The following is a 15911-nucleotide window of genomic DNA, read 5'->3' as shown; positions in this document are numbered from 1 at the left end:
TAGTTTTTCATAATATTCTCATATGATATTCTGTATTTCTATTTTGTTTGTTGTAATTTCTCCATTTTCCTTTCTTATTTTGCTAATTTGTGCTCTCTCTTTTTTCTTCTTTGTGAGTTTGGCCAGAGCTGTGTCGATTTTATTTACTTTTTCAAAAAACCAGCTTTTGGTTTGGTTGATTTTTTCTATGGTCTTGTTAATCTCTATTGTATTTAATTCCTCTCTGATCTTTATAATTTCCTTCCTTCTGCTGCTTTTTGGGGCTTTTTGTTCTTCTTTTTCTAATTGATTCTGGTGGTGGGTTATCTTATTTATTTGAGATTTTTCTTCTTTTTTAATTAAGGCCTGTATCGCTATAAACTTCCCTCTTAGCACTGCCTTTGCTGTGTCCCATAGGTTTTGAGTGGTTGTGCTTTCATTATCATTTGTCTCAAGGTATTTTTTAATTTCAGCTTTGATTTCCTCATTGATCCATTGTTTTTTCAATAACATATTGTTTAATCTCCATGCTTTTCTTTTTTTGTCCTTTGTTTCTCTGTTGTTGATTTCCAGTTTCATGGCATTGTGGTCAGTAAAGATGCTTGAGATAATTTCTATCTTCTTAAATTTGTTGAGGTTTCTTTTGTGTCCAAGTACATGATCGATCCTGGAAAATGTTCCATGTGCACTTGAAAAGAATGTATATTCTATTTTTGGGGGGTGTAAAGCTCTGAAAATATCCACCAAATCTAGTTTTTCTATTGTAGTATTTAATTTCTCTGTTGCCTTGTTTATTTTCTGTCTGGAAGATCTGTGTAGTGATGTTAATGCAGTGTTAAAATCTCCAACTATGATTGTATTTCCATCAATATCCCCCTTTATCTCTGTTAGTAATTCTTGTATGTACTTAGGTGCTCCTATATTGGGTGCATATATATTAACGAGTGTAATATCTTCATCTTGTATCACTCCTTTAATCATTATAAAATGTCCTTCTTTATCTTTCTTTATGGCCTTTGTTTTAAAGTCTATTTTGTCTGAAATCAGTACTGCAACACCTGCTTTTTTGGCTTTTCCATTTGCATGGAATATCCTTTTCCATCCTTTCACTCTCAATCTATATGTGTCCTTCTCCCTAAAGTGGGTCTCTTGTATGCATCATATTGAAGGTTGTTGCTTTATTATCCACTCTGCCACTCTATGTCTTTTGACTGGAGCATTTAGTCCATTAACATTTACAGTACTTAATGATAGATGTGTGTTTATTGCTATTTTGAACTTATCTTTGCAGTTGAATTGGTATATCCTCTTTGTTCCTTTCTTCTTCCTTTTGTGGTTTGGTAATTTTCCTTTGTATTATCATGGATTTTATTTAATTTTTGTGACTCCCTTGTAAATTTTTGACTTGTGGTTACCCTTTTTTCTAAATCTATTAACCTATACCCATTTTTAATAAACTGATAATAACATGATCTCAAACCCATCCTACTGTTAAGAAAATTTAAAAAAGATAGAAAAAAAATTCTATATTTCCCTGCCTCCCTCTCCCACTCTCAGTGATTTGTATGTCTTCTTTTATAATTTCGTGTTTTCTTTATTTGTAATTCATGAGTTATCACCTTTCCAGTTGTACGTTTCTCATTTCTGTAGCATCCTGCTGCTTTTCTATTTGGAATAGCCCTTTCAATATTTCTTTTAGCCTGGGTTTAGTGTTGCTAAACTCCTGCAGCTTTTTTTTGTCTGTGAAACTCTTTATTTCTCCTTCTATCCTAAAGGATAGCCTTACTGGATAAAGTATCCTAGGCTGCATCTTTTTTTCATTCAGGGCTTTGTATATATCTTGCCACTCCCTTCTGGCCTGTAGTGTTTGTGTAGAGAAATCAGCTGAGAGCCTTATGGGGGTTCCCTTGTAGTTCACTCTTTGCTTTTCTCTTGCTGCCTTTAGAATCATTTCTTTATCCTTGGCGTTGGCCATCTTGATTATATGTCTTGCTGTGGGTCTATTTGAGTTCTGCCTGTTTGGGACCCTCTGAGCTTCCTGTACTTGTATATCTGATTCCTTCTTTAAGTTTGGGAAGTTTTCAGTCATGATTTCTTCAAAAACCTTTTCAATTCCCTTTGATCCTTCTTCCCCTTCTGGGACCCCTATTATGTGAAGATTGGGATGCTTTATATTATCCCATAGGTCCCTTATGCTATTATCATTATTTTTTATTTGCTTATCTTGTAGTTCTTGTGAATGGGTGCTTTCTGTTGCCCTTTCTTCTAGATCACTAATTCGTTCCTCTGCATTAACTAGTTGGCTTTGCACAGCTGTTAGATCATTCCTCATCTCTGTCAATGAGTTTTCCCATTTTGCTTGGCTCTTCTTTATAGCTTCAATTTCATTTTTGACATATTTTATTTCTCTAAGCATTATCTCTTTTAATTCCTTCAGCAATTTGATCACTCTTTTTTTGAAATCTTGATCTAGTAGGCTATCGATGTCTATTTCATTGAGCTTTCTTTCAGGGGATTCCTCTTGTTCTTTTAATTGGGAAAGGTTTCTCTGCTTCTTCGTCTTGCTCATACCTCTCTGGCACTGTGGTTTATGGAGTATCAGTTGTCTATTTTGGATCTTAAGGATTTTATCTATCTAATGCGTATTTAGGAATAGAACTTAGGAAAAAAAAAGAAAAAAGAAAAAACAAAAAAAGAGAAAAAAATAAGAGAGAGAGAAAAAGAGTTTTAAAAGAAGGGAGAAAGAGGGTTTGAAAACAATGTATAATGAATAATAGAAGAGCGAGTTGAAGCAGAGTATTAATCATGTGGAGACGTCCTTTTAAAACCTTTAAAAAAAAAGGGGGTGGGGAGATGAATATATGTGTTTGAAGCCTGTGTCTAATCAATAACAGGACATCAAAACCCAAGAGAAATAGAAATGAATTAAGAAGTAAAAATTAAGAGAGTAATTGAAAATAGAAGAGGTAAAAACAGATTAAAAAAAACAAAAACAAAAACAAAAAAACAAAAAAACAAAACAAAACAAAAAAACAAAACAAAACAAAACAAAAATAGGGGGTTGTCGGTGTTCTCCTGGATTGTGTGTGCTTTTAATGTGATGTCCTTCTGTCTTGTCCTGTTTTGGAAGCTCAGCTTGTTTTCATAGGCCCTCCGTTGGCGCCCTCTTCTGTGCTGCTCCCAGCACCTGTCGGCAAGCAGATCGCGCCTCCTCCTAACACGGGGTCAGATGCAGCTCTCCTCTGCTGCGGGCGGGCGGGTCACTGCCCCTCCGGATGCCGCAGTCAGATGTTGCAGACTGGCCAGGCAGGAGGGCGGGTCGCGCCCCTTCCCAGCACCTTGGTCGGGGTTGTGTTCCTGCCCGACAGGCGGGGGGCCGCTCTCCCCCTGCCTGCGTCGCCGGTAGCTCCGCTGCTCTGTGCGGCTGCGCCCTCTGCGCCGGCGCTCCGCCCTGGTCGCGCTCCGCGGGTGGGCTCGGGGAAGACCGAGGGGCAGCCTCGTCCCTGCGCCGAGCCAAGACACAGCTGCTTGTTTGTCTTTGTGGAGCAAGTTCTCTGGGGGACCAGAATGGAAGGATCCTATCTGCCCCGGGCTGTAGGCCCGTCTCAGTCTGGCCCTTGAGGCTGCTAAGCCCTTTGGTGTGGACACAGGTTTCGCCTCTGCCCCCGCCTGGGTGCTCAGCGCTGGAGAATATGGCGGCTCTGCCGGGCCCCGCCCCTCTTCCCCTGAAAATTTCTGCGGGTTTTCAGAGATGGGGGTATGCACCCTTCCCCCGAGAGCACATCAACCTTGCTGTTTTATGGAGGGCCCAGGTTGTTCTGTCCTGTACACCCACAGCCCCGGCGCCCAGCCCCTTGCAGTCCCCCGGAGTTTCCTCCGTGCAGCCGCCCCCGTCCTCCGCCCAGATTATGCAGCCTGGCCCTGCCCACCGCTGCTGGCCCGTGTCTCAGGCTGGGTGTCGGGGGGACGCTCTGTGCCCGTTTAACTTAGTTCTGTCAGACAAGGGCTGCTCTGTACAGATCCGAGCCTTGGAGGCTCCCCCTCCGTCCCGCTGGCCTCTCAGTTGGAGAGGGGAGACCCAGCGAGCAAGCGCCAGGCCTCCTTTGCCGCTCCCTCCCCACGGGACCCGTCCCGTGCTGCTTTGCCTTTTGTTCTTTCTTTTTTCCTTTTCTCCTACCAGATTTTTGGCGTCTTTATCTTTTGAAGAGCGCGATGATCATTTGGAGTTCCGCAGGTGCTCTGGTTGGCTGAGTGGGTCTGTACATGTGGGTCTTGGTGTATTGTGGGAGAGGGTGACTTACAAGCGTCCTTCTACTCCGCCATCTTGCCCGGAAGTCTCAATTTTGCCTTCTAAGTTTCCTTGTCAGCATTTAGTTAGCCTCTGCTGGCCCCACTGCCTCAGGCAGTTGTAATGTTAAATACTCACTGCTGATTGTTTCCCACACACACTCTGGGGACTGGCTGTTTGCACAGCATGAGTTTGAGATAGGTCAAATTGTGACAGCTCTCTGGGGGCGGATTTTTTGGGTAACTTCAAATCACTTCTGCCCCTACCTTGATTGTGAAACTGTTGCTTTTAAAGGCCACCATATAGGTGAGGATACGGGGATGGGGGTAGATCAAGATACAATGCCACAAAATTCACTATCATTATGGAAATTTAGCTGTTTTTTTTCTCAAATAAACACCCCCCGGATTGCTGGAAGCCTTGGTTTAATTTCCAGAGACTGCAGAGGTTAATTTTGACAAATTTTGCCATTGTCATTGCTTCATAGAGCCCTAAGTTTTCCATGATTTTTACTCAGATACTCTAGAAGTGTATCCCATTTGCATTTGTTTTTAACTGAGTTACTTGTAAGACTAACTAATTCTACAGCTCCAGCCCCATTCACATAAGAGTCCATCTGCATGGCTTCTCCTACAGGAAGCAGTGTGCAACCTGTTGTCAGTTTGTTGTTTTTCTTATTAAAATGCAGGGGTTTTTAAAAATATGCTCATGAATAGCCCTTTGTCATTTTTACACGTAACAAAACTTCCACTAGACTGTGGCTATTTTTTTCCCTCTCTTTTCTTTGCTTTAATGAAGTTCTCACTTTTAAGGATTTTCAGTACAGCAATATGTGGATGCTGATCACATGGTTGAGGCATTTAACTACTGTCTAAACCTCAGTCTTTGCTCTGATTCACTGTCTAGAGCATCTGAACACATCTACTGAACCCCATATACCAATGGATGCTGACAGCCCTAATTAAAAATATGCTTTTTAAGTAAAGCAAAAAATAATAGCTTTGACACTGGAAAAGACAAATCTCAAATTTCCTAGCTGATCTTGCTTTCTGTGATCATTAGCTACATCATGTTTATAGAGCCGACAGGCATATTGAGCTACTGATTTTATTTCATCGGATTTTAGAATGCAGAACACATTTCAGGCCCACTTATAGCACCATATGTGTATCTTTAAGGATATATACATATGATGATGTCTTTATTATAAGTACCTTATTTTATTTTAAGTTCCAAATGCTGTGAACCTCATTAAGGAAACCTTGGAACTGCAGAACTGAAATTTTTTATACCACCATCATCCCGTAGCATCTCTTTTGCACTTAGATGTTCTGTGGCAGAGTATTTTTCTGCTCCCAAGAAATGATCAATGTTGAAGGGGAAGAAAAAAACCCTCCTCTAATAAATATATTCCAAATCACACACTTATCTGAACAATGGCCACCATTATAGTCCACACCAATCCATCTACTCACACTGACTCAGAGTCCTCAACAGAGACAATCCACCACTGAAGTCAGGGTTCTCAGCACACGTCCTATCCCCTCTCCATTCCTTGTTGATTCTGACCTACTTTTGTCCAACACGTCCTGCCAGGCTCTTCGCTTCCTGACTGCAGTTTTTAATTTTTACCTTTGGGTTCCAGGCTGCGCCTAGTGATTTCCAGAGAAACACCAGACACCTGGCTCATCAGGAGGGGTGGGAAGGATTTCAGGAAGCTGTTACCCTAACTCACTTGCAGATCAGTGAGTGGCTGTTGTGAGCATTCCTTCTAGATCTCTGACATGCCGGCTGCATCCACCCCAGCAAAATAACGTAGCTCCTCCAACTACCTCTGCCTCCATTCATCTGGGTTTCTGCTTTCAGTGACACTCAGATGCTGCTGATGGTCATTATATATATATATATATTTTTTTTTAATTGAAGTATAGTCAGTTACAATGTGTCAATTTCTAATGTACAGTACAATGTTCCAGTCATTCATATACACATATATATGTATGAATTCCTTTTCGTATTCTTTTTCATTAAAGGTTATTACAAGATATTAAATATAGTTCCCTGTGCTATACAGAAGAAATTTAGTTTTTTTAGCTATTTTTGTATATAGTAGTTTATATTTGCAAATCTCAATCTCTGATGGGCATTTTTAAAGCCACATCTGGAACCCTTGCTGCAGAAGAGTCTGAGGAATATATTTTCAACCTCATAGCCTTTTGGTTAGAAAGTTGGAATAAAGGCTGAGCTGGCTCACCTAACTTGTCTGCCTTTGTGAGTAAAGAGGTCTGGAGTTTCAAGGCCCAATGAAATGTCCCAGCCCTTCAGTAGCAAACTCTGAAAGCAACCAAAGTGCTCCCATCTACAAGAGCATGACTTGTCCTTAGACACTGCTGGACATAACCACCAATGCTGTCTAAGGCATCGTCTTCATCTGGTGCACACTTTCTTTAGATGTGTAATATCCTGATTAACAAGACAAGCTGGTTTGGATTCCCAAGGTCACAGGCAGCCTTCTGCCTGACTTTGGTGTATATGTGTTCATTGAAGAGTCCTCTCTCAGATCAGCTAGAGCTGCCTAGTGTGTGGTTTGCCAGAGAATGTGGGTGCAGTGCTCCCCACCAGAGTCCTACCAGTTGTTTTATTGCAGGAAGAGAGAGAGCAAAAGAGACAGAACAGGAAGTTCTTGTCCAGCCTCAAGCACAGTCACCCCCGCCCAGGGCTCTTGCTCTGGGACACAAAGAAGTCCAGGTCAGCAGCGATGTGGCCCCGGTGTACTCCAAAACATGGTTTGGTTGTACTGGGATATCTGTGTCTTTCATGGACCCTGCAAAGTTCTCGGCTTTGTGAAATGGGGAACTAAGGAACTCCTACCCATGCCTGTAGCTCCCAGGGTTTGTACCCTTATGGGTTTTGAGGATTTACTGGCAACTCATTCTCTTTCACCAGGTCATTTCTCGGTTACACGGCAGTCCTGTGACTCCCTTATCAGAACTACTCCTTAAGTTCAGGATTTAGTGAAAGGTGCCATTTTACCCTGTAAGTTCATGTTCAGGAAGGGGGAGGAAGACAGCACAGATCAGAATTGCTGTTCTGCTTTTTCTTGTTGTTGTTTTCATAAGCCATCTCCTGTTGTCGAATAGACACTGAGCAAATGAATGACTGTTACACTCCCATTTGATCGATGAGGAAAATGCCACTCAGGGAGAGGAGGCAAATTTCCTCAGGTTCCAAAGACAAAAAGGGATGAGCACAGAATAAGATCTCTGCAAATTTCTTGGCTGTCATTAGCCTTTAGGTCAGTGACAGAGTGCCGTGTGTAGTAGTAAAGTTGTAGCGTGCTTTTAGAAGGGTGCAGATGTTCTTGTTTTTGTTGATACAATCACATTGTTTTGTCTGGGACTCTGAAAAAGAGAAATGGGTTAGAAAATGTTGGCTTCTCATCCTTGGTCCTTCCTCACCCTCACAGATATGGACCCTTCCATCTGTAGCAGGAATAAGACAGCCCCAGCCTTCCCGTCTCATGAGATCAGTACTCATTCATTTCATTCCTGCCCACCTGTAGGTGATAAAGCACAGCATGATTTTCATGTCCTGCTTCATTGATTCTTGTGAAATTAGGTGTTTGAAGATAGAAACTCATGAAAGGAAGATGATTTTTAATATAAAGTGCAGCAGTTTTCTTAGCAGAGAAGGAAATTGAGGATTTTCTTCATTGAAAATCAAGAGAGATTTCAAGAGCATCTGTATTTCTCATGCGTAGATTAAAATGACAAAATTTAGAGGGATTACAGAAACACAAGGAAGATACCAGAAGTGTCTTTAAAGAGCTTTTCTAAGCCTGGGCATGTAAAGAGACTGTTATTTGACAGAGACCCTCTCCTCACCCATAGTCCCTCTCCTTAGGTTGGAAAGGGCCAGCGTTTCCCCTGTGTGCAGTCCTGGTGCTTCAAGTGAGTTGTGGCATAGGGCGGTGCCCATGGTGCTGCCTTCAGTTTGTCCATTCTAAGTAACCCCTGGCAGTCAAAGGGCGTGTGTTTTGCAACGGCATGAACCAGCCGCCATGCTCTCCGAGGTGTTTGCTCATCTCAGCTCATCCCGGCTCAGGTGATGGCAGAGCAGATAGTGGTGGCCAGAGGTCAGCCATGAATAGCAGGGAGCAACTGGAGTCAGCTGGGACCCAAGTGGCTAGGAGTTGCAGGTGGAATTCCCAGGACTTCCCACAGCTCATTCATTCAGCTAATAGTTCTCCAGCACCTGTGATGTGCTGGTGCTTCCGTTGTGAACAGAACCAAATCCCTGTCCTCATGAAGGTGACGTTCTAGTGGACATGAGAAATGATACACGCAGAAGCAGACCCAGGTCAGGACACATGAGTGCTGTCTACTTTGAAGTGCACAAGGTGAGATCCTTTGGGAAGGAATGTATGATACAGGAAAATGTGGGGGAGAGGATGGCCGTAGCCCAGGTCTTATTTGGGTCCCTGGGATGCACCTCGTGAAGTGTGGGTCCTTGGTTTGCACAGGAACAAATTCAAGAGAGAGCCACATTTCAGTAAATGTAGATTTATTCGGAAAGATATATACTCCGTAGACAGAGTGGGCTGTTTCAGAAGGCAAGAGAAAGGCCATGAGGCGTGGGGGTTGGGTGCTCCAGTTTAAAGTAAAAGTAGATACACACTCCACAGACAGAGTGTGGGCTGTCTCCCTCAGCAGAGAGAGCAGCCACGAGTTGTGCGGTTGTTAGTTTTTATGCGCTCAGTATCTTCATATGCTAATAAGTGGGAGGAATATTCCAACCGCTTTGGGGAAGGTGTTGGGATTCCCAGAAATTGGGCCACCACTCACCCTTTGACCTTTTATGGTCAGCCTTGAACCTGTCCTGGCACCTGTGGGAGTGCCATTAAGCATCCTGCTGTATTTCGGTGAGTGTGTATTGAAGCTCAAGATCTACTGGGAGTTGACTTTCCCACCGTCTTGTTGCTAATGGCTGTGCCATTGTTTTAATGGCTGTGCCCGGCCACCTTCCCTCCTGTCTCATGAAGGAGCTCTGGACTGATTGCACAGTTGCAGAGCAGGGGACAGAGTGGAAAGAACTTCATAAGTGGATGGTGGAAGGCAGTGTTGGCAGAAGAATTCTCAAGTCAATTACAAAGTAAGGGTTTTCTGTTTGCCGGGGGTACCTGGTGTCACATTAGGGAACTGTGAGCCTTGGGTACTTCAGTGAGTGGGTGGCTCACTGTGTATACTGTGTTGCTTCTTAGGCGGCCCGAGGACAGTTGGCTTATAGGTGACCCATTCATTCAAGCAGGGGTCTCTTTGGGGATTTTCTGCATGTGAGGCTAACATGGGTCACATGGGGGGCAGGACCGGCCAGTCAAAGCTTGGTCCACAGTCACCTAGTGCCCTCAAGGCTTTCATCCCATGGATGCGTCACCTCCCCCTGGATGGGGATAAGGGCACAAGTGGTAGGGCAGCTTCTCAGTGGTGGAGGCATTGCTCTCCAGACCCAACACTCAAGAGCATGGACCCCTGGTGTTGGCCACAGTCTTGGCTAGATCAGGCTGTTGGGTAGCTCATGAGATGTGGGTGCCATGCTTCCATTCTCACCAAGAGCTCTACTTTTGAAGGTTCTGGTCAGACAGCCACAAATACTCCCTAGCCCATAAACAAAGAACAGTCTCTTTCACTTGGGAAAGGGCACACAGAAGGAGAACGGATCATCCCGAGAGCAGCAGAGGCCAAATCAGTCCTGCCATCAGGGGTCTGATGGACGAGCCAGCTCAGTTCCTCTTACTAGTTGTTTACTTGGAGTATCTGGGGTATTTCGGTGACCTGCAAGTGTCAGGAAATAGTACACGAGGGCTTTGTATATTTTCTGGTCCGGTGTTAACTCACCCCATTGTAGCTGTCATGCAAGGAAACAAAACTTGGTGGACAACAGGCCAGGGCCTCTGCTCTCTGGTGGAGCCAGGAGATTACGGTGTTAAGTATGACTGCGAGGGCATCATATCTATGTTGAGAGGCCAGATGGCCTTACATAACTCTCATGCTGGATGTCTAAGCTGCAGAGGGAAACTGGATTCCATCCAGCTCTCCAGCCAAGGAGGAGATCAGACTTGACCTCCCCCGCCAACTGTGAGCTCTTTGCCTCCATTCACAGCAGCATCTATAGGAAAAAGCTGGGCTGCCACCTGCATTTCCGTGTAAACATCCGAGCAGCCACAGCAATGGCCTCGTGAGGGTTACTGTGCCCAAGGAAGCGGTGTGTGGGACGGAGGGAGTAGTGCCGGGATCAGACACCGGGCGGGCAGGCAGGTAGTGACGACATCTGTGCAGCACAGGCGCCATGGAACTGAGCCAAAGGGAGGCGGGTTTTTGAGCAGGGAGCCTGGGCAGTGCCGTGTTGTTCGTAAGAAGATCCTGGGCTCTGGATCCACGAAGACGTTGGCTTGATTCCTGACCCCAACCCTCACCTTGGGCAAATGTTTGAAGCCTTCTGTGCCTCTGTTTCTTGGTGTCCCAATTGGGGACAATGGGAGCAATTACCTCTGAGACTCAGGAGGGACTTTATAGATGTCGTTTCATTACGCTCACAGCAGCCCACGAGCACGGTTCTAGGTCCCCCAGTTTACACGTGGCAGACGGGTAACCTTTTAATCAGTAATCACGCAGCTAAGAATGGTCATAATCAGCATTTGAATTTGATCCCTGTGTCCAGATTATTTCTATTCTCACCCAGTATTACTGGAAAACAAGTAAACTCAGAACAAACACTGCTGGGAAGTGGGTGCTTGAAACATGTTTGTCATTGGGCAGTGCTGAGTTCACGTTCCTCACAGCCCGTCTGAGGCTCCCTACGTCTCCGACTGCCCCTAGTGGGGTCTGCAGGGCTCTGGGCAGCTTCTCCTTGATCTCTACCCCAAGGCTCTCTGCTCTCTAGAGGTTGATACTCAAACCTGACTGCTCAGTAGAGCTAATGTCTAAAAACAAAAAAAAGGTTGGGAGGGTACGGCTCAGTGGTAGAGCATGTTCTTAGCATGCAAGAGGTCCTGGGTTCAATTCCCAGTATCTCCATTAAAATAAATAAAGCTAACTACCCCCCCAAAAAAGGAAAGAAGTATTTAAAAAACAATAAACAGTACAAAGGCCCCACTCCAGGCTGGGGCGCACTATGTTTTAAAGGCTCCCAGATGCTTCCCATGTGCAGGAGGGTGAAAGCTACCCCTCTACACCTCTTCTCGTGAGCTTGTCAACTCACACCCATTAGCCTCTTGAAACAGGAAAAGTACTTGTCTCAGCGTAGAACTTTCTCCTGATTTCTAGACTTTTATTTGCTACTGGACATCTCTCCTGGAGCCTACAGACACCCAGCCAGAACTGAATCAGTTGTCTCCTCTCACGACTTGCTCCTCTTCCTGCCCTTCTTATTTCAGGGGATGGCACTATAATTTAGGACACTGCCAAAGCCAGAAAGCTGGCCGTCATCTTTGACCTCTTCCTGCCCTTCCATCACACCTGTGGCCAATCCGTCCACCTGCTGAAATGTTTTCTTCTCTCTCCTCCTGGCGGGGCCTCAGCAGGCCTTCACATGAATCTTCCAGTAGGTCTCCCTGCCTCTATCTTGTCTCTTTCTAGATCACTTTGCATGTCCCCTCTACCTCGGAGGCACACAGAGTCCTTTGTGATGTGTAGCTGTGATCTCTCCACCTGGTTGCTTCACCTGCCTCCCACACCCTGTACTCACTTCTAGACTATTTGCAGTTCCTGGAAGAGACCTGGCTCTCTTTGGCCTCCCTCCTTTGCATGTGCAGCTCCCCAGGTAGAAATGTCCATAACATTATACCTTCACCTGATCACTTCTAGGGCATCTCAGAACTCACCACAGTGGCTCCCTCCTCTGGGACAGCCCTGACTGCAGTTCTGGCTCTCTGCCCCGAGCACCCTCTGCTGACTGTTATCCAAGCCCCCTTAACACGCCTCCTCAGCCATCATTTCACGATGAGTCCTGTGCACCTAGGAGCTCCCGGAAGCAGGGACTGTGTCTTTTGTCTCTTTATTCTCAGAGCATGGTAGAGACTCAGGTATAACGGTGGAGGGAATAGTGGTTATTCTGGAATTTCTCTAGAGTTGGGGCCTAGGGTTAACAGTCTGGTTGGAAGAAGGGCTTAGGGTATTTACCCTGAAGCCACATTTTCAATTAACATTTCATGTTGTTTTTGTCTACTATTTCAAGTTACAAGTCTTAAAACAGAATGACGATTTCTAAAAATTACTTTACTGAAGATTGAGGAAAATGGCAGTTTTCCATATTTAAGAATATTATCTTAATTTTGTGTGACTGGGGTGGTGGAAAATAGAAATGCAGGGGCTACTAAAGCATTCTCATCCCCTTCCCCACCCTCAGGTCCTTCGGACAGAAGAGACAGAGGGATGTGAGGAGAAGGCTTGGAGGGTGGACCGTGCACTGCTTTTAAATTATGACAGTTACTTCTGCTTTTATTAACTTTCTTTTTTAATGGAGGTACTGGGGCTTGAACCCAGGACCTTGTACATGCTAAGCACGTGCTCTACCACTGAGCTATACCCACTCTTCCCCCTGATATTTGTGTTTTTAGTAGGCATAATATGCTGGTAGCAGGTACTTTAGCATCAGACACAGTAACCTGCCTCTGACCATCACGTTAATACCTTTCCCCTGAGCTAGAGAACTACATAGTCTGTTTTCACAAGTTCAATAAGTTATCTAAATTTTCTTTTTTCTTAAAAAAAGGCATTAACTCATGTTTCTCTTCAGTATCGCCTATAAATAAAATGTGGTTTTGTTAATCATTTACCAAAGTGTTAAGTGTAATAAATATTAAGTACAGATTTCTGAAGCATCAGTTATCACTGGCGATCCACATTCTGCTGTTCTCTCTCTCTGTTCGTCACCTTACTTCTGGAGTTCTGGAAGCGGCGCCAGGCAGAACTTGGGTAAGAATGGGACATGGTTGAGCAGGAAGAACAAGCCCTTCCAGAATAGGAGGCACGGTGACCACACGTGGAGATAGATGAGATTACCCAGGAAATGCGGGCGCTGTTTAGATGCACTTTAGTCTGTTGACTTCTGGACTTGTCAGCCTTGGCTTCATGTTGGAATCACCAGGGGACCTCAAAAAATGTTGGTGCCTGGATTCCATCACTGCAAACTCTGATGGCACTTAGTGGCCTGGGGTGCATTCTGGCATAGGGAAGTTTTTAAAGCTCCTCTGGTTATTCTAATGTGCAGCCAAGGTGAAGGAGCACTGCTTGGAATGGTGGACACAGAAGAGAAGTGTGGTCCTTCATTCATAATAACAGTAAAAATGGGGAAATGAAAAAGACTGGTATAAACGTATAAGAAAAGAGGCATTGATTTTTATCCTTTCAAAACACCAATAAAAAAATGCAAAATAAAAATTAGCTGCTATGGCATGAATGTAGAAGGAAAGACACATTGGTTTTTATAGTTGACTCCCATTTTTTCACATGTGCATTCATTATTGCGGCCTCCTTTTCATCATAGACTAGGTGCCCCTTTGCCTTGAACTAAGTCCCAGTCACTGCTCCCCCTCCCGTTTGGGATGTGCACAAAGCAGCGTGGCTCTCATCCTAAAGTCAGAGAAGGGTAGGAGAAGCAGGGAAACCTTTGTTGATGTGCCATCAGTGTTTGAGCAGTGTTTGAGCTAGGCATTTTCTATAATTGGAAATGTAAATTTATTGCTGCCACTCCTGCTGCAAAATTAAAAAAATAAAACTATACATCTTTGTATTAACATTCCAGAGCTATGAAAAGATGGTTTTTTGAGTCATCTGTATTATTGCTTCTTTCCATCAGCTGAGATAATTTAGAGCTGATGGTACTTGCAGTCAGCAGCAGCAGGACAGTAGGTTGTGAGCATGAATAACACTTGGAAAGAAAATGCTTTTACTAGGAGCATCTGAAAATGTCTCCAACTATAGATTTTATAAATTGAATCACAGATCTACAGAATGTTGGCACTGAAAAGGTCTGGAGGGAGCAGGTCAAACTCCTCTGTTTATAAATGGAAAAAAATGAAGTTCAGCTACCAATAGAAAATGACATTTGTCTTTTACAATGTAATAAGCTTCTAATAATCCCCATTATGAATAGTTCTCATTGTTTACAACTGAAGTTGGGCGTAAAAGCATATGTTGGTAAAAGACTGTACATTCAGAAATGAAAGCTGAAACTTAGACAAAATTAGATGTTCATAATGTTTTTGAGTCCAGAAAAACAAAAACTTATATTGGCAGCATACAAAAAATACTGAAGAAAAGTATTTTGGTCATTTAAACTGCCAATTTTAAATTTAAAATTGCCAACTAATAAGTTTAAATTTTCATTGGAACATGCATGTTGAAAAATTGAAGATGAAGACTCATTTCATTTTATCGTTCTTCCTTATTTAAAAAATTGTTTAATCTTTTTTTAGTTATTTAATTGAAACATTTTACTTTAATTGCGAATGCATGCTCCATTGTTTAGAGCGGCCAGCGTTGTGGTAGTGAGACCTTGGGAATGAAGTTGCCTAAATACATATTTGAACAGAGTAGCTTGCTTCCTGGTAATCTTGGACAACTTAAATTCTCTGTGCCATAGTTTCCGATAAAATAAAATAAGAGAGTTGCTTCCTCATGACTGTGGTAAGGACAGGTCGAATTAATGTTCAGAATCTACTTGAAAGACTTCCAGGCACAGAGGAAGGGCCATGTACTTAGTTACAGCTATTATTATTCTATATCTGGTTTTATAATCCAGGTAAATCTTGAGTCTTACTGATTTCATCTCTAAAAAAAAATCTAATTATAACCTCTAAAAGGAAAACTCTAAAACTTCATAGTTGAAGCTAATTAACGCATAAAATTCAAACAAGAAACACACAGCGGAGACCAGTTAACTGCAGACACCTGTGAAAGTTCCTGTCCTGCACGGACTCTAAGCTGTCACTACAGTCACTTCTGAAATCAAAGGCAAGCTAAGGAATAGAGCTTTAAAGCTTGGCCTTGTCAGGTATCCAGACGCCTAAGCTCAGACCGTGGCAGGGAAACAGTTTATTGTTCACATGTGCATTTCCAACAAATACTATTAAAATGAACACTGTATGTATTTTGTTGTGTGTTTTACATCGATAACAGAAAAGAAAAGAAAAAAAAAAAGGAAAAAAACCCCATGCAGTTACAAATAAGGAGGCTGTGTCTGAAAATTATTATTTTTTTAAATTATGTTTAGGATTTAGTGACCAGTTAAGAGAAAAATCATTTCATTGGTGTAATCCCTTGATTGACTAAACTTGTTTTTTTAATTAGGAAGAAGAGCGTGTTTCCTTTACCACCTGGGGAAAGTGGGTACCTATAACCCTTTGTGCAAGTGCTCTTTTTCTGGGTAAGAACCTGCCACAGACTTTTTGAAATCTAATGTGAAATGCTGAGAAAACTGAAAATCAAGCTGGGAACTATGTAGTCTCGTAGAGAAAACTTTTACCAGAGAACATCTGAGCCTACACAGGGCGCCACTCTGGAGGTTCCACAGTCTCTTCTGCTCACAGTGCTTCCCCCAATTCTTTTCATCTCATTTGTTAAAATCAGATCAGTGGTTTAGGATT

General features: G+C 43.3%; 1 protein-coding gene across 1 annotated transcript in view; it reads left to right on the top strand.

Moving 5' to 3' along the window:
• LOC140691962 (uncharacterized) overlaps positions 1 to 15911 on the top strand; it is a 64339-nt gene that overhangs the window by 26979 nt on the left and 21449 nt on the right. Inside the window, exon 5 of the mRNA XM_072956537.1 lies at positions 15616 to 15691. Coding sequence (XP_072812638.1) covers positions 15616 to 15691 — 76 coding nt within the window. The remainder of the gene's footprint in view (positions 1 to 15615; positions 15692 to 15911) is intronic.

This window comes from Vicugna pacos, chromosome X (assembly GCF_048564905.1).
Source record: "Vicugna pacos chromosome X, VicPac4, whole genome shotgun sequence".
In the NCBI taxonomy this organism is placed as follows: domain Eukaryota; kingdom Metazoa; phylum Chordata; class Mammalia; order Artiodactyla; family Camelidae; genus Vicugna; species Vicugna pacos.
This window is presented reverse-complemented; position numbering and strand designations above follow the sequence as displayed.